This window comes from Coregonus clupeaformis, chromosome 29 (genome assembly GCF_020615455.1).
Source record: "Coregonus clupeaformis isolate EN_2021a chromosome 29, ASM2061545v1, whole genome shotgun sequence".
In the NCBI taxonomy this organism is placed as follows: Eukaryota; Metazoa; Chordata; class Actinopteri; order Salmoniformes; family Salmonidae; genus Coregonus; species Coregonus clupeaformis.
The window spans coordinates 28,641,149-28,668,115 of NC_059220.1; the positions used below are offsets into that span (position 1 = coordinate 28,641,149).

Here is a 26,967-nt window from a genome sequence, read left to right on the forward strand (position 1 = left end):
CAAAATGTGGAAAAAGTGAAGGGGTCTGAATACTTTCCGAATGCACTGTACAATTATCTGTAAGGTCCCTCAGTCGAGCAGTGAATTTCAAACACAGATTCAACCACATAGACCAGGGAGGTTTTCCCAATGTCTCACAAAGTAGGGCACCTATCAGTAGATGGGTAAAAAAAAAATATGCAGACATTGAATATCCCTTTGAGCATGGTGAAGTTATTAACACTTTGGATGCTGTATCGATACACACGTTCACTACAAAGATACAGGCGTCCTTTCTAACTCAGTTGCCTGAGAGAAGGGAAACATGAGGACAATGGTGACATTAAAACAGTTAGAGTTTAATGGCTGTGATAGGAGAAAACTGAGGATGGATGAACAACATTGTAGTTACTCCACAATACTAACCTAATTGACAGAGTGATTGTTAAGGACTGGGGAGGTTAAAAAAAACAAAAACAAAAAAAAAATCCTAGATGAAAACCTGGTTCAGTCTGCTTTCCACCAGACACTGGGAGATGAATTCACCTTTCAGCAGGACAATAACCTAAAACACAAGGCCAAATCTACATTGAAGTTGCTTACCAAGAAGACAGTAAATGTTCCTGAATGGCCGAGTTACAGTTTTGACTTAAATCTGCTTGAAAATCTATGGCCAGACCTGATAACGGTTGTCTAGAAATGATCAACAACCAATTTGACAGCGCTTGAAGAATAAAAAGGCTAATGTTGCACAATCCAGGTGTGGAAAGACTTACTCAGAAAGACTCACAGCTGTAATCGCTGCCAAAGGTGATTCTAACATGTGTTGAATACTTATCAAATCAAGATACAGCTATTAGCGTTTTATTTATCATATTATTATTTTTACATATCTTAGAATTTCTTCCACTTTGACAGAGTATTTTGTGTAGATCATAAAAATAAAATGACAAATCCATTTTAATCTCACTTTGTAACACAACAAAATGTGGGAAAAGTCAAGGAGTGTGAATACTTTCTGAAGGCACGGTACATGGTCATGATAACCACACGTCCACATGAAAAATATCCATGCAGACCTACTTCCTCCAAATATGAAACAAGGTTTTACACTGTGGTCAGCGAAGCAGCCCCCCACAAGAACATCACAACAGCAACAGGGTAGATCAGCTTTTGAGTGACAAGTACAAAGTGAGACACAGACACACACAAAAGGACAGCTTTTCAGTGAGGCATACAACAAAACAAAGAGCTCTCCAGAGCTAACATGACTCAATGTGTGATTGTTGGCTGAGACAGCAAGACAGCCATGTCTGGTCCCTCATAGTACGTTCAAACAACAAACTGGCTTTCTGGCAAAGTCCCAGGCCATCTATAATTACATCAGCAGCAGGACAAACAGAATCAATGGATAGAGCATAGATAGCCCCTGTCCATTGTCTCCTAGGCAGAAATACCCACAAGCACATTCACCAACACAGGGTAGGGAATAATGAATGTGTATTAAAGATGCACTATGCAGAAATTGCTCCGCCATTTCCTGGCTGCAAAAACAAAACATCTGTTTATGTGACAAAAAGGAAGTATAGTGTAGAGAATCATTGTACCATCTAAACCGCTATGAAATATTGTATTTTCAACTGTTTGAAGCTGGTGTACAAAACAGAAAGTAAAAGACGCAAAAACTAAACTTAACAGGAAGCATAGAAATGGCACACAGAACAGATTTGCAGCTTCTTAGCCTTGCTTTCAATGAGAATGACAGATCTATAACACACATTTCTATGTGAATGTGGTGGGTCGCCCAAAAAGTTACACATTGCAGCTTTAATACTCCAGTGACAAAATAATTAATTATTTCTCAATTATGCTTCAAGATTCAAATGTCAAATATAGGTAATTAATCCTTCCTCCAAATTACCCTTCTATAGACACAATTTCATGGAAAACCCAAAATTCATGGTCTTTTTTTGTTCTAGTATCTTGAGGAATCACCCTCCTGTGAAACTCCTGTCACCAGTTCCATTTCTTTACAGCTAGGCTTAAATGGTGCAATACAGGGATCATACTAAAGGAGGTTGGTGGCACCTTAATTGGGGAGGACGGGCTTGTAGCAATGGCTGGAGCGGAATTTGTGGAATGGTACCAAATACATCAAACACATGGTTTCCATGTGTTTGATGCCATTCCATTTAATCCATTCCAGCCATTGTTATGAGCCGTCCTCTCTTCAGCAGCCTCCACTGGATCATAACCACACACTAATTCACTGTAATCGATAAGGTATTTTCCTTGTTAAAAGGCAGGTGAATAGGACGAGGGCTTACCTGTGTGCCACACATACTGCACCCACACGTAGGTACTGGCAGCAAAGAACAGCCATTGTACGGGGATGAAGAGCAGGCATATGATGTCGGAGGTAAATGCCACACACACAAAGAACACTGAAAACGCCTGGAAGAGTGGAGACGCGAGTGGGGTTAGTAGGTGCTCTGCGAAAAGGCAGAAAAACACATTGCTACAAACAACCAGAGAGATGTGGGTCACATATTATCCACATCACCATTTTCATTGCTTGATGATTACATTGGCAATTAAATGCAACAACAAATCTGCAAAAGACATCAAAGCCCAATCAATGACTTAGTAGAGTCACCTCTAGAGAATTGGGGGGGAATAACATTATGTAAATATTTTGAAAAACATAGCGGCACTAGTGCAGGGCTCAGATCTTGTTCTGTGGAGGCTCCATAGGCCTGCTCTCCTCGTCTATACCACAGATCGGTCAGGCCAACTCAGGACACAGCCAGACAAACACTCACCAGCCCCTGGTATCTGAAGGAGTCGTACACACTTCTGATGAACAGCCAGAAGGGCCACAGGTACTCAAACCTGAACTCGAGCACAAAGTCTGCCAGTAGCACCAGTGCCCACACCACCAGGAACTTCAGGTACAGGAAGGTACTGGAGAAGAGAGAAATGTATGAGTTTTAACGTGTCCAACGCCACAACCAGCCACAGACTGTTCTCTATGCTACCGTCAGGCAAGCGGTACCAGAGCATCAGGTATTAGACCAACAGGCCCAGAGACAGCATCCATCTCTAAGCAATTAGACGGTTAGCTAATCAATAGCAACTCAGACTGTATGGACTATCTGCAGACTCTACCTGCACTGGCTATATGCACTTAAACACAAACACAAAACACACACACACACCGCTGCTACCTTTTTTAAAACTCTTAGTATTATACATCCTGATGCCTAGTTACTTTACCTCTGCCTACATGTACACATCTACCTCTATTACCACACATCCCTTCACATTGATATGGTAATCCTTGTATATATAGCTTCATTCTTGTGTGTTTTATAGGGCTGACCCCATTTAGTTGACTGGTCGATTGTTTGGTCGATAGGCTGTTAGTCGACCAAGATTTCTTTAGTCAAGCAGTATCCCCCCCAACAAAATAATGTGTCCATGGTGTACAAGACACCTGTCTGATTAAAGCCGGTCTGAGTGGACTAATCCATTGTGGAGGCCGTGGGGATGGCACTGTCCATCACTCAAAATCCCAGTTTTCACTGGCACTTAAAATTAGGGCAAATTAGGGCCAAATTCGAGCTGGCTCTAATGGAATTCTCAAATTTGAGCTGGGCCAAGGGAAACCCGGGCCAACGCAGCCCAGGTAGTCAATTAGAATTGGGGCTGGTGACGCCGTTACTATGCAACCCCCAAGCTGATCACTGCTGGATGCTGACACAACGTTAGCTAGCTCGTCTGGGCTTGTTGCTGTTAGCTAACAAATGGACAAGCAGTACTGCAGTAGTCAGACATGACACGAATTACCACCATAGCTGGATCCTAACGTCAGCAAGCTAAATACATGGCTCTGAGTCTGGCTGGCACTGGCAGGAGTATGGGGTAACGTTAGTTACAGCATGGTGAGGGCGAATTAAATAGCTAGCAATATCAGCAAAGCCAGCTGCAGTCACATATTGGATACCTAGCAACATTGCATAATTTCTCATTTCTGGGGGCAGTGGAAATGCAATTTGAGCTAGCCCACCAAGGCCAGCCCAACCTGGGTTGACTTCAAAGTGCCAATGGAAATGGGGCTTAAGACATATGCTGCTGAAATTGTATACGGTTATATTACATTAGAACAATGGTGCAACACTAATAAAAATTATATTATTTTATAACAAATGTGCTTTCACCCGCATTGGATAGCGGTCGCTGTCCGCGGTTCTGAAACATCAGTGTGCTGTTGAATTGGCGCCTTTTCCTAGACCATGTTGCTATGTGCATGAAAGCAAAGTTACCCAGCATATTGGTGTTGAGAACAATGCGGCGGAGGCAGCAGTGGAGTTACGAGATGAGAAAACAGCCCTTGCCTTCATTGTCTAAGAAAAGTGATGAGAGGAAACCAACTTAAATTAGGTCTATAGTCAACAGCCTAACTGTTAAATGTGCCTGGCTTCGATCGCGGGCTGTATCACAACCAACAATTGGCCCAGCGTCGTCCAGGTTAGGGGAGGGTTTGGCCAGGGGAGCTTTACTTTGCTCATCGCGCTCTAGCGACTCCTTGTGGCGGGCCGGGCACCTGCAGGCTGACCTCGGTCGTCAGTTGAACGGTGTTTCCTCCGACACATTGGTGCGGCTGGCTTCCAGGTTAAGCGGGCGGGTGTTAAGAAGCGCGGTTTGGCGGGTCATGTTTCGGAGGACACATGACTCACCCTTCGTCTCCCGAGCCCGTTGGGGAGTTGCAGCGATGAGACAAGATCGAAATTGGGGAGAAAAAGGGGGTAAATAATATCTAGCTTTAGAAATGACAGATCCTGCTTGTGTTGCCTGTTTGATTGTTTGTTTAATAGCCTACTGATTACGTGAGCACCAAGCCTCACGCAACATGTTGGATAAACAATTCCACAAAATCAGCTGTTTTCATGTTTGTTATGCTGTAAAAGGCTTTACACTTTATTCGTTAGAACAGCCTCTCTGGTATTACTTATACATTTATTTAGTGTTGTTTACACGGTTCCAAATTGTCCGAAAAATAACCCTCCTTTTTCTTGGTCTCCTTAGTTATTTTTATCATCATCCTCCTCCTCCTCCTCCTCATTATAATAAGTAATGTACTTATCATTAGTAGGCTTAGTATATCAGCCTTGTATAACCACCATCGAGCTGTAGGCCTAAGAGCGCATCCTGTTCAGTCTTAATACCATATCTTAGGCCTATATTTCAATACTTATATAGGCTACTGTATTATTCATTTGTTCATGTCATCACACAGCATACGAGTCATTCATGATTTGAAATGCAATCAAGCATTTTAGTTATAAAATAACAAAGCAAACTTTGAATAATTAGCGTAAACAATAAATAAACAGTTCCATAAAATCGGCAATTGCATTCACAAATGCATGCGACTGTTTTTAGTCTTTGCTGTAATAAAAGGTCCCCCCCCCCTACAAAAAGAAAACAGACTCTCTGGTACGCTTATTTTTTATTTAGTGTTGTTTACATTGTTCCAAATGGTCAGAAATATTATATTGTAATCTAACAGCACCGGTTCGGCACACATAATATGCACGCAGCGCTTCTTCTCCAGTATTTTCCACAACTAGTCAAATTTATTCCACACATCTGACTTCCCCTTTAACTCCTGAGCAACCAAACATTCCCCCGTTTCGAGTTTATTTGTCACATCATCTGCATCCATTTTGCTGTCACGTGTTACAGTGTGTTACAACCAATTTATTAATGTGATTATGACATGCTATAGGTCAGGCCCTATTGTTCACGTGCATGCGATGCATACATGTGTCACTTAAAAGAGAGCAAGGGTTGAGGGAATAGGGAATGTTTTTCCTAAACAAATTAGGGATTTCGGTAACATAACTTTTCAGAGGGGAAATGGCTGTAATTATTTTGCAGGTTCAGCAACACGGACAGCTCGATAAACACTGTTGATGCTCTGCGGTGGAGGCTGCAGCAGGGAGGAGAGAGAGACAACGGGTGCTAGTCACACAGTCACTCTGTCATTTTTTTAACACAGCGCAGCAAGTCTGAGCCCGGCACAATCAAATTACGGTTGGACTCACTCTAGTCATTTGTGTGTCTTAATTATTTCATCAAACAGTGCACTTAAAGTATCAGACAAGCTTAGAGCAGACAGCCACGCTCAAGGTCCTAAACGATATTATAACCGCGATCGATAATAGACAGTACTGTGCAGCCGTTTTCATTGACCTGGCCAAGGCTTTCGACTCTGTTAACCACCGCATTCTTATTGGCAGACTAAATAGCCTTGGTTTCTCAAATGACTGCCTCGCCTGGTTCACCAACTACTTCTCAGATAGAGTTCAATGTGTCAAATCGGAGGGCCTGTTGTCTGGACCTATGGCAGTCTCTATGGGGGTGCCACAGGGTTCAATTCTTGGGCTGACTCTTTTCTCTGTGTATATCAATGACGTCGCTCTTGCTGCTGGTGACTCTCAGATCCACCTCTACGCAGACGACACCATTTTGTATACATCTGGCCCTTCATTGGACACTGTGTTAACAAACCTCCAAACGAGCTTCAATGCCATACAACACTCCTTCAGTAGCCTCCAACTGCTCTTAAACACTAGTAAAACTAAATGCATTCTCTTCAACCGAACGCTGCTTGCACCCGCCCACCCGACTAGAATCACTACTCTCGACGGGTCTGACCTAGAGTATGTGGACAACTACAAATATCTAGGTGTCTGGTTAGACTGTAAACTCTCCTTCCAGACTCACATTAAGAATCTCCAATCCAAAGTTAAATCTAGAATCCGTTTCCTATTTCGCAACAAAGCCTCCTTCACTCATGCTGCCAAACATGCCCTCGTAAAACTGACTATCCTACCGATCCTTGACTTCGGCGATGTCATTTACAAAATAGCCTCCAACACTCTACTCAGCAAATTGGATGTAGTCTATCACAGTGCCATCCGTTTTGTCTCCAAAGCCCCATATACTACCCACCACTGTGACCTGTACGCTCTTGTTGGCTGGTCCTCACTACATATTCGTCGCCAAACCCACTGGCTCCAGGCCATCTATAAATCACTGCTAGGCAAATCCCGCCTTATCTTAGCTCATTGGTCACCATAGCAACACCCACCCGTAGTCTGCGCTCCAGCAGGTATATCTCACTGGTCATCCCCAAAGCCAACACCTCCTTTGGCCGCCATTCCTTCCAGTTCTCTGCTGCCAATGACTGGAACAAATTGCAAAAATCTCTGAAGCTGGAGACACTTATCTCCCTCACTAACTTTAAGCATCAGTTGTCAGAGCACCTTACCGATCACTGCACCTGTACACAGCCCATCTGAAATTAGCCCGCCCAACTACCTCATCCCTATATTGTTATTTATTTTGCTCATTTGTACCCCAGTATCTCTATTTGCACATCATCTCTTGCACATCTATCATTCCAGTGTTAATACTAATTGTAATTATTTTGCACTATAGCCTATTTATTGCCTTACCTCCATAACTTGCTACATTTGCACACACTGTATATATATGTATTTCTGTTGTATTTTTGACTTTGTTTTGTTTTACCCCATATGTAACTCTGTGTTGTTGTTTTTATCGCACTGCTTTGCTTTATCTTGGCCAGGTCGCAGTTGTAAATGAGAACTTGTTCTCAACTGGTTTACCTGGTTAAATAAAGGTGAAATAAAAAAAATAAAAAAAATATATAGTTGATTTGATTAAAACACATTAGTATGTGTCTATATATGGAGAAGAAGAAAAAAGTTTAAACATTGACCAATCGAAAACAAAAATAATAATTGTCGGGGACAGCCCTAGTGTTTTATTTCTCATGTTGACATTTTTCTTATTTAATTCTGCATTGTTGGTTAAGGGCTTGTAAGTAAGCATTTCACTGTAAAGGTCTACACCTGTTGTATTCGGCACATGTGACAAATAAAATGTGATTGGATTTGAACCATCTTTCAATAAGACTAGATTGTGTAAAGGTGTGGGATCTAAAAAGTACCTGCTCAAAAACCAAGGGATTAGCTACTCAACAGATTACTAGCTGCAGGTGTCACGCGCTTTCCGTCACAGACGGATGCAGACTAAGCTTTTTTATGTAACTAGTGTAGACCTAAATATCATTTGTAGTTTACAACATCAGACAGACATGAGAATTGAGAAGACAATAAGAAGTTTTAAAATCAGTAAGACAGTCAATCTTTTTAGCTAGAACAGTTAAAGGGATAGTTCACCCACGTTACAAAATTACACATTGGTTTCCTTACCATGTAAGCATTTTTCACGCATCATGTCCAAATCATCTATAAATAGGGTGTCCACCCACTCTGCCCAGTGGGTGAAAACTCGCCTTGGTGAAGAAATGTCACTTCCTTATGTTACATTTTAGCAAGGCAAATATGATTCTTTATGTTCTGAATCATTCAGTAGGGTATTTCTCGAACATATCATTAACATGTCTAAAAAGTCGGATTTCATAACCTAATACATCCAATAATAAGCACCGAGCTCTGTTGACAGAGCCTGCAAAGTTGTTTCCACGGGTTGCAAAAAGCCTAATTAATATTAAACGAACTGGATTAAATGTAAAAGGGTTTGAAAATGTAAAAAACTTGTGGTACGCTCAGTGCTCCGTTTACATTTCACAGAGCAACGATTGTTTTTGTGAGAAATCTTCTAAAAACAGGAATTTCGCATTAATATAAAAAGCGTATATTAAAATACATGTCATGTCTCAAAAAAATCTATTTTATTTCTATATTGTTTTATGTCCTCTGGATTCGAGAAGAAAGATGAGTTCAATGGTGAGCCTGTCAGTTGGCCTTAATTCTCGCAATGCTATTTCCCAGATTCTTTACCACTTTTTCTCTGGCCTAATTTTGGCCATCCTACATTGGTAAAAACACTTTTGAACAGATCATTATAGAGACATGAGGTTTGGACCATTGGTTTTCTTATAGGAGTATCTACACAATTAACATTATTTTACCCATTGGTCAAAAGATGAGTATTTGATTGGACACCCTACTATAAGTGCCTTTGTTGAGTCTCAAAATCAATTTGAGATACTTTCGTATGATTTGGACTAGGGCTCTCCTTGACAGAAAAAAATATTGGTCGACCGAAAGTCGCATGTTCTTAATTTTAACTTGTCTTTTTCCATATATAGCCACAACTTATGTATGTGAGCTTGTCTGATGCATTAAGCTTACGGTTTGATGAAATAAGACAAATGCCTCAAGAGGGCTGGCTTTCACAAATTCTGCTATTACTCTCCTGAAGTTGCCGGTAATAGGCTACACGAGGAGTCGGCAACGTTTCTCATGTAGAATGCCAATTTATCTTATAATTTCTACAGATCTGCGTGCCAGTTATGGGTTTCTATCTCTAAATCATTGTCATATGGTTAATAAAAATTCTATCCAAATCTAAATGATCAACCTAAAAAGTAACTTCTATTGCCAACTATGTAAAAATTGCCTACATAAAGCCAACAAAAAAAACATTGCAGCCTGCAGAAAATATCCTGATAAAAATAAATATCCTATAAATCACATTGGCTACACATGGCCAGTGGCGACCAACCATTCAGGGCAGGTGCACCTGTTTTGAGCCCCACCAGTTTAGCTAAAAAAATATAATAACACAATTTTATTTTTTGCATGTTCTTTTGGCATTAATACGTGTCACATACCAATTTGCAAACAATGCAAACTGCAGCCAGCGGAAAATACGGAGCGTAGGGGTTGGTAATGTTCTCTAGTTGCGGCGTGATTGGCTATGTGTTCTGTCACTCATGGGGACACTACGTCACCGCAAAATCTACGGGTAGAGCTAAAATATTCAAGCCCCTTGGGTGCTGCCATAGAGTTACATTAGCAGTGCCCATTCAAGAAGGCTCAAGGTCATTGGCCACAGATAAAATGACGTCAAATCACGTTATATCTATCGTAGCTTTGATTGGACTGATCAAACTTTCAAAATCTTAGCTAGCAGTCATCATCATGAATCAAGTCGACAATCTACTGGCAAATATTTTTCAATCCTTGTCATATGAAGAGAAATTATAGACAAAACATATCGGTGCTCATCGGCCATTGAACATAAACATCACACAACAAGTTGAAAATCGCATATTCAACAATGAGTGGTTTGGAAGGAATCAGTGGCTAACTGCAAGCAATCACAAGCCTGCTATTCAGTGGAGTGGGTGTGTGGTCCAAGTCTGGGTTTAAGGGTCTCTTTTCCATGCTTAAAAAGGATAAACATTCAACATTGGCCATGCTGTCAATCTAGCACGACTTCTGCCGTGCTCAAAACAACTGGAAAATCTGTGGGGAAAAAATGAGCTCCGACTGGGAAAAAACTCAACTCGGAATGTCAACTCGGAATTCCAAGTCGGGAACTCGGCCCTCTTTCTAGAGCTCCGAACTGATGATCACTCATCATGATTCGACCTTGTTCCCCCCACCCCATGTTGTGTAGTAAGCTGTTAGTAGCCCATGTGCCTCACCCTAATAATTTGGTCCCTTTTCCCCTCATAATTTAGCCTACTGTTCTGACTTGGTGGTGCACATATAGCCTACAGCCTGTTTTAGAGAAATGTCAAATGTTGTAAGAACGGCCCATATTCTGAATTCTGTCGCTGTACATTTCAAAAGTGCTTAACAAAGTTATATTGACTACGTCTGTCCTAGCTTGCTCATTCATGTCTTAATCGAAATTAAGGATTGCCTCTTATCCGCTCGTCGTCCCCTTATGCCATAATTTGTACATCTCAATTGTACATCTTAATTTTGGCATGGTTACCTGCCTACAATACCCACTGTAGTGTGCGTAGGTCGCAAGCCCATAGTAAATCAATACAGCTAACTTGCTAGGTACTACTGTTAGCTAGCCACAAATAATTGTTAGCTAGCTACCAACAAATAATTGACATCTACATTGGTTTTAGGTCATTTTTGCCTGTTATACTATCTGGATAGCTACATTCTTAACATTCACATATATATATAGCTGATAATTATGAAGTAAAACATTTGCTTTGTGTATATATTTTTTAGGCTCCATTGTTGCCATTGTCCTGGCTGGAAGAAGGTTCAGTGAATGGGGAGATGCATCATGAGGTAATACAGTACGGGGAGTTCGAGTGCTTCTCAAATGTAATGTTTTATGCATTCTCCACACTCTCGTCCTCACAAGAACATACTCAAGAGAATGTCCTCGGAGAATACACTTTGAGCATGAGAGTGTGGAGCATGGTAGTATGCATATTGAGAAACATCCAATGATGAGGACATCCCCTCAAGTGGGTACAAGGAACAATATTACTATTATTGCTGTGTATTGGACTTTGTTATTATTATATTGCCTGTGGTCCAGGATATTAACACAATGATGACACCACGCCAATTAATGAACAATGGACAATATATTGAGGCGTCACATGGACTGGGGGTGCAGCACACTGAATCCCTACATGGGCAAAATATGGTAATATAAGTTGGAAAGCTATCCCCTACATTTTTTTTTTTTTTGCTACTGATAAGGAGAGATGGCCAGTTTCATATGGGCTACTACACAATTGCTTTTGTTATTTTTCTTCCTGTTGATTTCTTGGACATACCCGCTTTTATTATACATTTACATTTTAGTCATTTAGCAGACGCTCTTATCCAGAGCGACTTACAGTTAGTGAGTGCATACATTATTTTTTATTTTATACTGGCCCCCCGTGGGAATCGAACCCACAACCCTGGCGTTGCAAATGCCATGCTCTACCAACTGAGCTACATCCCTGCCAGCCATTCCCTCCCCTACCCTGGACGACGCTGGGCCAATTGTGCGCCGCCCATGGGTCTCCCGGTCACGGCCGGCTACGACAGAGCCTGGATTCGAACCAGGATCTCTAGTGGCACAGCTAGCACTGTGATGCAGTGCCTTAGACCACTGCGCCACTCGGGAGACACAAGTACGGAGCACTTAAATGCCTACAGCTGCAATTATAAGTGGAACTGACAGCGTTTTAGCAACATGAAATCATATAAATATCTGTTCATATACACACACCCAGGAAGTATGACGCCTTCTGACAAGCGAGCACTTATTATGGTAATTTTCACATTTTTATACTTTCATAGAATGTTCAGGAATGACAGAGGTATGTGAACATTCTATAGCAATATATAAATAAATTGGAAAGCGGCCGTACGTTTGGACCATTAAATAGACACTGCATTAAATAAAACCGAATAAAAACGTGTCAGTCTTGTCCAGGACCGGACGCTACACAGACCGGTGTGCCATAGCCAATCAGAGCTACAGTAGGCCTATATGCAAATAAGCCATTTGACACACGAGCCTGCAATCATTCACTTTGAACTAGACTGTGTTTACAGGCAATAGCAACAGCGCGACTTTAGACCATTAGAAAGCATTCGCCAAAAAAAACACCTGAATGGTTTTCTGCAAATATGTAAATACCACCGGAGTCCTCTTACATTTGGGAACTTCACGGTCCTATTGATCAAACAACCATGAGCAGGTAGGCTCTCTTTCCCTCCCTCCCCAAGATCAACAACTAATGTTAGCCAGAGAGAGATGAGTAAAAATCTAACGAGGCAAGAGTAGATGACCCCTCTCAAACTTTTTCAGCTTGTAGTTGGCTGTCACAATTGCACTGATAAACGATGGGGAATAGTAGCCTGTTTGCCCTTCTGCAGCTTGCCTGCCATTGCATGCTTTTCCCAACCCAAGTTGACAAGTGAATGGGAACTGCCTGCCCCCCCATTTGATTGATGCCAAATACATTTGATTGACAACTAAGAGATATGCATGCTAGCTAGCAAAGCAATTCACATTTCTTGCTAGCTAACCAAATGACACCAACATCTCTAGCTGTAGCCACCAAAAAAACAATATGAGGGGAAAACGTCAGTCACTCACCCACTCGTCCAATGACATGACATCCTACCAACAGCTAGCTAACTAGCGTTAGGCTCTGTGTTTTTAGCATGCTAAATACAAAATGGGCCTCAGGAACAAAAATATAAAACGCAACCTGTAAAGTGTTGGTCCCATGTTTCATGAGCTGAAATAAAAGTTCCCAGAAATTGTCAATTTGCACAAAAATCGTATTTCTCAAATCGTTGTGAACAGAGTGCCCAATGGTGGCGGTAGGGTTATGGTATGGCAGGCATAAGCTACGGACAACAAACACAATTGCATTTTATCTATGGCAATTTGAAAGCACAGAGATACCGTAACGAGATCCTGAGGCCCATTGTCATGCCATTCATCCGCCACCATCGCCTCATGTTTCAGCATGATAATGCACGGCCCCACGTCGCAAGGATCTGTACACAATTCCTGGAAGCTGAAAATGTCCCAGTTCTTCCATGGCCTGCATACTCACCAGACATGTCACCCACTGAGCACGTTTGGGATGCTCTGGATCGACATGTACGACAGCGTGTTCCAGTTCCCGCCAATATCCAGCAACTTCGCACAGCCATTGAAGTGGGACAACATTCCACAATCAACAGCCTGATCAATTATATGCGAAGGAGATGTCGCGCTGCAGCTGTCTAGGCCCCTTGCTTTTTTCAATCTTTACTAACGACATGCCACTAGCTTTGAGTAAAGCCAGTGTGTCTATGTATGCGGATGACTCAACACTATACATGTCAGCTACTACAGCAACTGAAATGATTGCAACACCTAACAAAGAGCTGCAGTTAGTTTCAGAATGGGTGGCAAGGAATAAGCTAGACCTAAATATTTCTAAAACTAAAAGCATTGTATTTGGGACAAATCATTCACTAAACCCTAAACCTCAACTAAATCTTGTAATAAATAATGTGGAAATTGAGCAAGTTGAGGTGACTAACATGCTTAGAGCAACCCTGGATTGTAAACTGTCATGGTCAAAACATGTTGATACAACAATAGCTAAGATGGGTAGAAGTCTGTCCATAATAAAGCACTGCTCTGCCTTCTTAACAACACTATCAACAAGGCAGGTCCTACAGGCTCTAGGTTTTGTAGCACCGGGACTACTGTTCAATCGTGTGGTCAGGTGCCACAAAGAGGGACTTAGGAAAATTACAATTGGCTCAGAACAGGGCAGCACGGCTGGTACTTAAATGTACAGAGAGCTAACATTAATAATATGCATGTCAATCTCTCACGGCTCAAAGTGGAGGAGAGATTGACTTAATCACTACTTGTTTCTGTAAGAAGTGTAGACAAGCTCAATGCACCGAGCTGTCTGTTTAAACTACTAGCACACAGCTCGGACACACATGCATACCCCACAAGACGTGCTACCAGAGGTCTCTTCACAATCCCCAAGTCCAGAACAGACTATGGGAGGCGCACAGTACTACATAGAGCAATGACTACATGGAACTCTATTCCACATCAGGTAACTGATGCAAGCAGTAGAATGAGATTTTAAAAAACAGATAAAAATACACCTTATGGAAGAGCAGGGACTATGAAGAGACACATAGGTACAGACACACGCACTCTACACACACACATACATTGTAATATTGTTGTATGGTGGTATTATACATTTTGTTTTGTAGCTATGTAGTGGTGTAATGTTATATGATGTACTGTTTTATATTTTGTTTTGTGTGTGATGTAAGTGCCTTAATGGGTTTGGACCCCAGGAAGAATAGCTGCCGCATTAGCAGCAGCTAATGGGGATCCCTAATAAATACGCCAATATTTCACAATAATGCCTTGCGATCTGGAGGGTGGCCTTTTGTATTACCCCAATGGTCCAAATGTGGAATCCGTACCCCTGCCGATATCATGGATAGCATGGGTGTGAGAACCTTCCAAGATTTGAAAGACATTACATGGCAACTCCTTTTTTCTATATTTACAACTTAAGTTAGCTATGCTGGCTTATGGAGTCCCATGGGAAACCCAACTACCAAACCACCCAATGATGGGATTTATAAATAAATTATCTGGGCTCCCGAAAGGACTGATCTCTATGATATATAAACAACTTTTGGAAAGCGCATATTCTGAGCTAGCCATTAAAGAAAGTATGGTCCACAGATCTAAGTGAATCTGAACAATCCTTTAATTGGAACAGAATATGGAAAGATATGACCTTGGCATCCCGTAATCCGAACCATCATCTTATACATTTTAAGTTTGTTCACAGACTGTATTTAACACCAAGGAAACGTTTTACAATGAAATTGGCCCCAACTCCCAACTGTTCACTGTGTCCCCTAAATTAGGTAGGCACATTATTTCATATGATGTGGGAGTGCACTGCAGTTAAATCATTCTGGGACAAATTTAGAAAATTCATTTCGAAGTGCATGAATGTAAATATGCAATGCTTTGCATCTACTATGTTACTTAACGATGATCGCTCCTTGAATCTCTCAATTAATCAGAGACGATTACTGCATGCAGGCAGCACTGCTGCAAAAATGATGTTGGCTCTTAGATGGCAATTACCTCACTCTCTCCCAATTTGCCAGTGGATACAGTTACTATTAGAAGTTATAACGTTAGAATTATCAACAGCAAGAATGAATGTGCTAGTCAAGGAACAAATGAGGCCTGGACAAATATACTTGACTTTGTAAAGAATAATCTCAGCTATAGCCTAACACATAGGTTTTTTTATTTGTATGTGTTGGGCTTCAGCTGAGATTATTATTTACAGTTACAGAGCTTAATGGCTGTGATAGGAGTAAACTGAGGAGAGAGAGAGAGAGCGAGAAAGAAAACTGAGGAGAGAGAGACTTCAGAAAGTATTCACACCCCTTGACATTTTGTTGTTACAGCCGGAATTTAAAATTGATTAAATTGAGATTTTTTTTGTCACTGGCTTACACACCCCATAATGTCAAAGCGGAATTATGTTTTCGAAATTTTTACAAATTAATGAAAAATGAAAAGATGAAATGTCTTGGGTCAATAAGTACTCAACCCCTTTGTTATGGCAAGCCTAAATAAGTTCAGGTGTAAAATTGTGCTTAAAAAGTCACAAATTGCATAGACTCGCTGTGTGCAATAATAGTGTTTAACATGATTTTTGAATGACTACCTCATCTCTGTACCCCACACATCTGTAAGGTCTCTCAGTCGAGCAGTACATTTCAAACACAGATTCAACCACAAAGATCAGGGAGGTTTTCCAATGCCTCACAAAGGGCACCTATTGGTATATGGGTAAAAAAAAAAAAAGGACATTTAATATCCCTTTGAGCATGGTGAAGTTATTAATTACACTTTGGATGGTGTATCAATACACCCAGTCACTACAAAGATACAGGCGTCCTTCCTAACTCAGTTGCCGGAGAGTTAGGAAACCAATGGTGACTTTAAAACAGTTAGAGTTTAATGGCTTTGATAGGAGAAAACTGAGGATGGATTAACATTGTAGTTACACCACAATTAAAGATGTTAACCTTTTACCGGTCATGCTTATCGGTCTATAGGTTAATTTCCATAATGTTGTGGAATTAAATTACCATGTGTTTTTGTTAGTCGTCATGCATCTTATTTATCACACGCACACAGCACACAGAGCCTAGTTTGAGGAGAGGAGTAGCTCCTCAAAAAGCCTGTAGGCTACTAGAGTGAAACCTGCTTTTGTAAACTCAGTCATTGCGCAATCAACTCAGGATTAAAAAGTGCCTCCCATTCCCCATTCGGGTGCATTGGCTTTAGCCTGCCTACCGTTGACTATCAGCGCATCACCCACCACTTTGCAATGTTAGCTTGAGGCAGTATAATTGTTCAAATAATGAGGCATGTCTTACCTTGCTTCAAAGTAGCTTTGTGAAAATCCAGCCATAGAAACGTGGAGGCAATTATTTTATAAAGACTTCCTCATGCCATTAACCAGCATTTCTCTCCTGTTCTATTGGTTTTAATATCAACTTTCTTTCGTTGTCCAGATGCCAAAAGCATAATCCTAGTCATTATCAACCATTCATAGCTGTCGCTATTAGATTCCCCTCTAAGTTTCTACGTGAGATTTTCATCTCTGTCACATATGGAACCACTTGCATTAGGTGCGCTGTTTAGAACGGTGTTTTCCGCAAATTGCATTTTGGCAAATGTTTGAAAATAATGTTTTATTAGCTGCTTCATTACAGAAGTGCATGTTCAATAATGTCCTTGTAGGCATGCATAGTACCAGAGAGGAAGAGGCGAAGCGAGAGGTTTCACTCTCGCCAAAATCTGTCCAAAATAAGCCCAATGCATTTCTATCTGCTTATTTTGGGCCTAAGCTTATCGGCTGCCTTCCCACCTTGGGATGACTCCCATTGCTAGGGCAGAAACATAAGCATCTCGTCATTATATACAGATCACTGATAGTATTTTCTGTTGGTCATGTCATTTTACTGTTTGAAAAAATGTTTACCGGTTAATGAGGGTCAGTTAGTAGGCAGCAAAATGTACCTACATTTGCATCCCTATTCCAGAATACTAACCTAATTGACAGAGTGAAAAGGAAGAAGCCTGTACAGAATAAAAATATTCCAAAACAACCTGTTTGCAACAAGGCACTAAAGTAATACTGCAAAAAATGTGGCAAAGCAACTAACTTTTTGTCCAGAATACAAAGTGCTATGTTTGTGGCAAATCCAATACAACACGTTACTGAGTACCACTCTCCATATTTTCAAGCATAGTGGTGGCTGCATCATGTTATGGGTGTGCTTGTAATCATTAAGGACTGGGGAGTTTTTCAGGATAAAAAAAGAAACGGAACTAAGCACGGGCTGGTTCAGTCTGCTTTCCACCAGACACAGATGAATTCACTATTCAGCAGGACAATAACCTAAAGGCCAAATCTACACTGTAGTTGCTTACCATGAAGACAGTGAATGTTTCTGAGTGGCTGAGTTACTGTTTTGACTTAAATCTACTTGAAGATCTATGGCAAGACCTGAAAATATCTAACTTTAAGCATCAGTTGACAGAGCAGCTTACCGATCACTGCACCTGTACACAGCCCATCTGTAATTAGCCCACCCAACTACCTCATCCCCATATTGTTATTTATTTTGCACCCCAGTATCTCTATTTGCACATCATCTTCTGCACATCTATCACTCCAGTGTTAATACTAAATTGTAATTATTTTGCACTGTCCTATTTATTGCCTTACCTCCATAACTTACTACATTTGCACACACTGTATATAGATTTTCTATTGTGTTATTGACGGTACGTTTTGTTTATTCCATATGTAACTGTGTTGTTGTTGTTTTTAAATCGCACTGCTTTGCTTTATCTTGGCCAGGTCGCAGTTGTAAATGAGAACTTGTTCTCAACTGGCTTACCTGGTTAAATAAAGGTGAAATTAAAAATAAATTTAAAAAATGGTTATCTAGCAATGATCAACAGCCAATTTGACAGCGCTTGTAAAATGTTGAAAATGATAAATGGGCAAATGTTGCACAATCCAGGTGTGGAAAGCTCTTAGGGACTTCCCCAGAAAGACTAAACAGCTGTAATCGCTGCCAAAGATCATTCTACAAAGTATAGACTCAGGGGTGTGAATACTTATGTAAAATGAGATCTTTTTGCATTTCATTTTCAATAAATGTGCAAACATTTTTACAAACAAGTTTTCACTTTGTCATTATGGGGTATTGTGTGTAGATGGATGAGAAAAATACATATTTAATCCATTTTTAATTCAGGCTGTAACAACAAAATGTGGAATAAGTCAAGGGGTATGAATACTTTCTGAAGGCACGGTGTGTGTGTGTGATATATCCCACACACACACACAGATTGTACAAAACATTAGGAACAGTTTCCTAATATTGTGTTGCACCCCCTTTTGACCTCAGCACAGCCTTAATTCGTTGGGGCATGGTCTCTACAAGGTGTCGAAAGCGTTCCACTGGTATGCTGGTCCATATTGACTCCAATTCTTCCCACAGTTGTGTCAAGTTGGCTGGATGTCCTTTGGGTGGTGGACCATTCTTGATACACACGGGAAAATGTTAAGCGTGAAAAACCCAGCAGCGTTGCAGTTCTTGACACACTCAAACCGGTGCGCCTGGCACCTACTACCATACTCCGTTCAAAGGTACTTAAATATTTTGACTTGCCCATCTGAATGGCACACATACACAATCCATGTCTCAATGATCTCAAGGCTTAAAAATAATTGTTTAATCTGCCTCTACCCCTTAATCTACACTGATTGAAGTGGATTTAACAAGTGACCTCAACAAAGGATCATAGCTTTCACCTGGATTCACCTGGTCAGTCTATATCATGGAAAGAAAAGGTGTTCACGTTTTGTACATTCAGTGTATATATTTTTTACTCTGTAATATAATCATAAGGATGTTTTTTATTTGTGAGTGGCAGCCCACAGGTGAATATGAAGTGATTATATAATAATATGAATTTGTATATTATACCTGTAACCCCCCATGAAAAAAAATACAAAATAAATAACAATTGTCACAAACAAAGGAAACCTTAATTTAGTAATTTGGGTGAATTATCCCTTTAATGTACATCGACATTTTTGCTGTCTGAATTACAATGAGTGTTATCTGAATGACAGGGTGCAATGCAGGCAAGGTTTGTTTGACCAACTGAGTTGGTAAATAAGCTACAAAAGGGTGGTTAACTGCTGCTAACTGTTCCATAAGTACCCAGCCAAGCTAGGAGGCTAAATAACGCTGCTGCCTCCAGTTGTAGTTAGTTAAAGTTACCTAGCTAGCTAACTACTTCAGACAGTAATATGGGATAAATATCATTATTTGAGATGCCTAATTGAAGCAGGTGTGTTAAAGCCATGCTATGGCTTGGGGCCTATCCCTGGCTAATAGCCTAACGACGTTACACCAGAGAATTTATACCATTACATTTAGCTAGTTAGCCAGTTATGCTATGCTATTCTATCCACAACATAGCTAGTTAGCTAACTAACTACTTGTTCCCTAGCGGATTTACTTGACTGAGAGTGTCAGTGTGACATTTTACATTAGGAGAGACACAGTAGCTAACGTTAGCTAGCTAGATGCTAGTTGACAACCCAACCCTGCAATTAAGGAGTCTTAGAAGCAAGTCCCCTTATAGCAGTGAGAACCCACCACTAGTAGCCTTCATATACCTGCCGTATATACCCTCGGTGATTCGGTTCCGTTTTAACGGCCGTCTGAGTTTGCTGCAGTCCGCATTGCGCCGCTTCATCCTCCTCCCCTTCGGTTTGGCTTTTGAATTCCTACTGTAATCTTATCCAGTTTTCTTGCGTGAGCGGACAAAGACAATAAATGAAGTCCCTGTGAAATATAACACTCTTATTATTTTTTCTACTGGAAACAAAGAAATAAATAAAATACTATTCAAGAACCTCCTCTTTTCTCAAAGCGCAGGCTAGCGCTATAATTTACGTCTGTCAGGTTGTGAGACAGTCGGTTTATCCAATCACTTTATTTGCCAACGTCTTTCATTTTTTGATTGAGGCAAAGATGAGCCATTTATATTGCTCGTGTCCACCAGATAGGGACGGCAAACAGCACCTCAAGCTTGAGTCTCGCCATTCGACCAATTATATTATTTGTGGACAAATCAGGTATTGCTGATTGACCTATCGGTTAGCCCTGGGGCGGGCTTTCTTCCTACGGTGGAACCAATGAACACTCCGTACCGTGACGATGAACGAGAGACGCAGGCAAGCTTGTTGGCCATGATTTGTGTAGGCCTCAGGGGTGTAGTGCTGCCGGAGCTCCCTCCCTTTTATTTTTTTGAGAATACACGGAGCTGTTAAAACTATTTCTGGCAAATGTATTCCGATAAATTCTAAATAAATTATATTTAATTACCACTAAAATGCCATTAAAAACGATAGAATGAAAAAACAAATAAATATATATAGCAGCCTAGAGGTAGGTAAATGGTGGTTTCTTCCATGTCTGCTCTCTGGCGCGGTAGCGAGAATGATGATGAACTATAGATGGGTTAGCTGACAACGTCACAAAAACGATGCGCGCGCTTCAATGGGGCCGCAGTGCATGTGTTGTTGTGTTTCTGGATGGCCAGATAGCTAGCAACAATGACAAGAAACTACCATGTGGGGAATCGTGACTCGTGAGTGACTCATTTCAGTTAGTTTCATTTGTTCTTGATACTATGTCTTGTTTGGAGGTGTTTTGACTGATTTCATATACATTCTAAAATTCGCTAGCTAGCAAACCAACAACTGTAACAACACATTTGAGAGACAAGTGCTCATTGTGCAAATGTATTTATGTTTTAATTAAAGATTGGAGACGAAATATAGTTTACATGTTGTCAACAATCTAAGCCAACCCCTGTCTGTTTTGACCCATAGTTGCGCACACATCGGTTTTGTTGCTAAACAACCAAACTATCTATAGGATACGTGTGTGCAGTGCTGAGGCCCGTTGGAGGCTTGACCACTTTGGCCAATCAGAACATCTAAATCTAAATTCACAGTGTGTCTGCCTTGATGTTAATAAAACTACACGGACCACCCCCTCTTGCGAAGTGAACCCAGAACGATATGTGACCACTTGGTTACTGAGACACCATTCTGAGGACACCCAAACCAGAGTGGCCACCGCAAACCCAAAGGAACCTGACCCTCTTTGGATGTTGCTGTAGCCATGCTTGGGATATTTAGCTTACATTGGTTGAGTTGAGACGCAGGGCCCGTTCTATCTTGGTATGTCAGGGTTGGCAATTGGAAATGTGAATTGGGCCAACTTGGCGATAATAATGCATTTAGGTTATAGTTTATTGAGATGCATGAATACACCACATCAAAAGCTTGATTTAATGCCTGTTTTAAAACGAATTTCATGCAATTCTACTTAGAAATGATTTATGATCACTACTTGGTCAATTGATTTGATAGCATGTTTAATCTATTCAAATAAATTATATGAATTGATAGTTCACCTCTGTTTTCTTTTATTCTATAATAGGGTATACTGTAGCCATGTGTTCAAGCTAATCAAATCAAAGTTTATTTATGATACAGTGTGTGTGGTACACAATACAATAAAAGGCCTACTCGCAATAAATCTCTCCTCGCAAACAGTGCAATGATATTAAGCTATAGTGCATTCGGAAAGTATTCAGACCACATGACTTTTTCCACATTTTGTTACTTTAAAATATATAATTGTTTTATGATACAGCGCGTGTGTGCTACACAATACAATAAAAGGCCTACTTGCAATACATCTCTCCTTGCAAACAGTGCAATAATATTAAGCTACAGTGCATTCGGAAAGTATTCAGACCCCTTGACTTTTTCCACATTTAGTTACTTGAAAATATATTATTTATATTATTTAAAAATAATCCTCATCAATCTACACACAATACCTAATAACGACAAAGCAAAAACAGGTTTTTAGAAATGTTAGCAAATGTATTAAAAATACAAAACTGAAATATGACATTTACTTAAGTATTCAGACCATTTACTCAGTACTGCTGGGACCAAAGTAACAAAGCCTACCTTCAGTAACACACTACGCCGCCAGGGACTCAAATCCTGCAGTGCCAGACGTGTCCCCCTGCTTAAGCCAGTACATGTCCAGGCCCGTCTGAAGTTTGCTAGAGTGCATTTGGATGATCCAGAAGAGGATTGGGAGAATGTCATATGGTCAGATGAAACCAAAATATAACTTTTTGGTAAAAACTCAACTCGTCGTGTTTGGAGGACAAAGAATGCTGAGTTGCATCCAAAGAACACCATACCTGCTGTGAAGCATGGGGGTGGAAACATCATGCTTTGGGGCTGTTTTTCTGCAAAGGGACCAGGACGACTGATCCGTGTAAAGGAAAGAATGAATGGGGCCATGTATCGTGAGATTTTGAGTGAAAACCTCCTTCCATCAGCAAGGGCATTGAAGATGAAACGTGGCTGGGTCTTTCAGCATGACAATGATCCCAAACACACCGCCCGGGCAACGAAGGAGTGGCTTCGTAAGAAGCATTTCAAGGTCCTGGAGTGGCCTAGCCAGTCTCGAGATCTAAACCCCATAGAAAATCTTTGGAGGGAGTTGAAAGTCCGTGTTGCCCAGCGACAGCCCCAAAACATCACTGCTCTAGAGGAGATCTGCATGGAGGAATGGGCCAAAATACCAGGAACAGTGTGTGAAAACCTTGTGAAGACTTACAGGAAACGTTTGACCTGTGTCTTTGCCAACAAAGATAAACTTTTGTTATTGACCAAATACTTATTTTCCACCATAATTTGCAAATACATTCATTAAAAATCCTACAATGTGATTTTCTGGATTTTTTTTTCTCATTTTGTCAGTCATAGTTGACATGTACCTTTGATAAAAATTACAGGCCTCTCTCATCTTTTTAAGTGGGAGAACTTGCACAATTGGTGGCTGACTAAATACTTTTTTCCCCCACTGTAATGATACATTTGCATTTTATATATACAGAACCAAATATAATACCATATCATAGTAGGGCTATAACGTTACACCAGAAACACCTCCTCATTTCTACTGAGATTTTAGGATGGTTAGCTGAATAGTCAAAAAACAATTCTCATGCGCCAAAACTCAACAGAGATCGCCACTAGGCAGGATCTACACTGAGTGTACAAAACATTATGAGCTTTTTCCATGACATAGACTGACCAGGTGAATTCAGGTGAGAGCTATGATCCGTTATTGATGTCACTTTTTAAATCCACTTCAGTCAGTGTATATGAAGGGGTGGAGACAGGTTAAAGAAGGATTTTTAAGCCTTGAGACAATTGAGACATGGATTGTGTATGTTTGCCATTCAGATGCAGTGGCGTGTATTCATGGTGCCAAGGGAAGCCAGGCTTCCCCAATTATTTGCAAATAATTTTAAAAATATATATTAAATCATTTATCTTTCGTCTCTCTCTGTGTTTTCATAATTTTCCTTCAATTCGTAAGTGGCTGAATCTCACCGGAGAAATCATCTGATCGAGGGAAACAGCGCCACTCTGTCTCAGTATATGTAGCACATGCATCTGATGCTGTTTGGTTCAAAACAGTATAACATGTTGCCGCGGTAGCATTTGATTGATTGCCAGCAAGCATTGATAATTTTTTTAATATTTTGCCAATCAGCGTTGAGCTGAGCTCAACTGTGGGTTGTCCTGGTGCAGTAAAACGCCCTCCAAGGGAGGCTAAGCAAAATGTCATTTTCAGAAAAATATGTCTGTTTCTGGTTTGCTTGTGTTGATGTCCTGCAGTAGCTAGCTTGCTAAATCGGCCCTTTCCTAAGCCAGGGATGGAGATGGGGATTTGGACTTGTGGTTTTGACTTAATTCTCTATACAGGCCAATGATTATGACAGTGATTCTGATCTAACCATAAATGAATATGTTGTGCCACTGGCCTGAGATGATTGAAGTGCAATATGTAGCCTAGTAGGCTCACGTTAACTAACTGGCTAGCTAACTCAGCTGATTTATTGTTGCCCATGCGAGGAAGTTAGGCTAGCAAGCATTTTAGCTAGGTAGCCTATTACAACAAAAACTAAAAGTGTACTACTGTATGACAGAGCCATAGACCGTTTTGCCAAAATGAAAGAGAGGAGGATGGCATTGGCGTTCAACTAGTCTACAAAAATGTTTGCGCACACACACACAAACAGAAATCAGTGCCATGGGCAGCTACATGATATTTAGCAACATTGATTGGAATAAATTGTTTTTGGTATCTTTGAATTTATTTTTCAGTGTATTAAACTAAGCATATATAGCCTTGTTAATTTGATTATGTTTAAAAGTTTAAGTTGAAATGGTGCTGGAATAGTGGAGGCAGTGCTCCTGTTGTCTTTGTGCTGACTTGCGGTAACTCCGTTGTTCTAAATCAGTAGTTGTTTACTAAAACTGTCAAATTCATTAACTTGCTTGACCATGCTGCAGGTGATATAACTGTTTGTTACATGCAATATTTACTTTGTGGACTTCACCAGACAGATGTTGCTCTCCGGTTTTGTGATGAAACAAATGTGTAGTTGAATTTATTACGCCACTGTGTGACTGCAACGCAATATTAGGAAGGTGTTCTTAATTCTTTGTACACTCAGTGTATGCTTTGATTGAAACAAAATATAAGAAAGGCTAACAGTTTGTTGAACCCCCTAGTGTCGATGCCGCGCCCCCGAGGAAATCTATTTAGCATAACACTAAAATTCCCATAACAATCTGTCAGTTTAAGCTAGAGATATCCGTTTTTTTGCAAGGTGACAGAGCTAGAGCGGTGTTTGTCAGACCATGAGACATCCTGAAAATCGGTCTTCTAACAAAATCGGCTGAAGTCGGTACAGCCGATCTGCTAACTTCTGTCTGTAGCGTCTGAACAGGTTGGGCTACACACTAATATGACCCCTCTGTGGAAAGGTGGGACTCTCACGTACATGTCGGTTGATTTGCTCTAGGACGCCCCCAGGCCTCAAAAGACTCATCTGAAGGTCCCCCAGTACCAGTTGAGAAATTTTTTTATCGAAGTATACAGTTGGAGTTGGAAGTTCACATACACCTTAGCCAAATACATTTAAACTCTGTTTTTCACAATTCCTGACATTTAATCCTAGTAAAAATGCCCTGTCTTAGGTCAGTTAGGATCACCACTTTATTTTAAGAATGTGAAATGTCAGAATAATAGTAGAGAGTGATTTATTTCAGCTTTTATTTCTTTCATCACATTCCCAGTGGGTCAGAAGTTTACATACACTCAATTAGTATTTGGTAGCATTGCCTTTAAATGGTTTAACTTAGGTCAAATGTTTGGGTAGCCTTCCACAAGCTTCCCACAATAAGTTGGGTGAATTTTTGGCCCATTCCTCCTGACAGAGCTGGTGTAAATGAGTCAGGATTGTAGGCCTCCTTGCTCGCACACGCTTTTTCAGTTCTGGCCACACATTTTCAATAGGATTGAGGTCAGGGCTTTGTGATGGCCACTCCAATACCTTGACTTTGTTGTCCTTAAGCCATTTTGCCACAACTTTGGAAGTATGCTTGGGGTCATTGTCCATTTGGAAGACCCACTTGCGACCAGCTTAACTTCCTGACTGATGTCTTGAGATGTTGCTTCAATATATCCACATAATTTTCCTTCCTCATGATGCAATCTATTTTGTGAAGTGCACCAGACCCTCCTGCAGCAAAGCACCCCCACAGCATGATGCTGCCACCCCCGTGCTTCACGGTTGGGATGGTGTTCTTCGGCTTGCAAGGACCCCCTTTTTCTTCCAAACATAACGATGGTCATTATGGCCAAACAGTTATATTTTTGTTTCATCAGACCAGAGGACATTTCTCCAAAAAGTACAATCTTTGTCCCCATGTACAGTTGCAAATTGTAGTCTGGCCTTTTGTAGGCGGTTTGGAGCAGTGGCTTCTTCCTTGCTGAGCGGTCTTTCAGGTTATGTCGATATAGGACTTGTTTTACTGTGGATATAGATACTTTTGTACCTGTTTCCTCCAGCATCTTCACAAGGTCCTTTGCTGTTGTTCTGGGATTGATTTGCACTTTTCGCACCAAAGTACATTCATATTTTAGTCATTTAGCAGACGCTCTTATCCAGAGCGACTTACAGAAGGAAGGCCTTGAAATACATCCACGGGTACACCTCCAATTGACTCAAATGATGTTAATTAGCCTATCAGAAGCTTCTAAAGCCATGACATAATTTTCTGGAATTTTCCAAGCTGTTTAAAGGCACAGTCAACTTAGTCTATGTAAACTTCTGACCCACTGGAATTGTGATACAGTGAATTATAAGTGAAATAATCTGTCTGTAAACAATTGTTGGAAGAATTACTTGTGTCATGCACAAAGTAGATGTCCTAACCGATTTGCCAAAACTATAGTTTGTTAACAAGAATATTGTGGAGTGGTTGAAAAACGAGTTTTAATGACTCCAACCTAAGTGTATGTA

General features: G+C 40.7%; 1 protein-coding gene across 2 annotated transcripts in view; it reads right to left on the bottom strand.

The window, feature by feature from the left end:
- LOC121544997 (macoilin-2) overlaps nucleotides 1-21,090 on the bottom strand; it is a 33,939-nt gene extending 12,849 nt beyond the window's left edge. Inside the window, exons 1-5 of one of the 2 annotated variants that reach the window (XM_041855307.2) lie at nucleotides 20,696-21,090; nucleotides 20,159-20,327; nucleotides 2,802-2,943; nucleotides 2,307-2,433; nucleotides 1,063-1,149 (exon numbers count right to left, since the gene is read on the bottom strand). In XM_041855307.2, the coding sequence (XP_041711241.1) occupies nucleotides 1,063-1,149; nucleotides 2,307-2,433; nucleotides 2,802-2,943; nucleotides 20,159-20,238 (436 nt within the window). In that variant the 5' untranslated portion in view covers nucleotides 20,239-20,327; nucleotides 20,696-21,090. Of the gene's footprint in view, nucleotides 1-1,062; nucleotides 1,150-2,306; nucleotides 2,434-2,801; nucleotides 2,944-20,158; nucleotides 20,453-20,695 lie in introns of those variants that run through there. The other variant, XM_041855308.2, reaches the window with a different exon arrangement.
- Nucleotides 21,091-26,967: the final 5,877 nt, after the last annotated feature.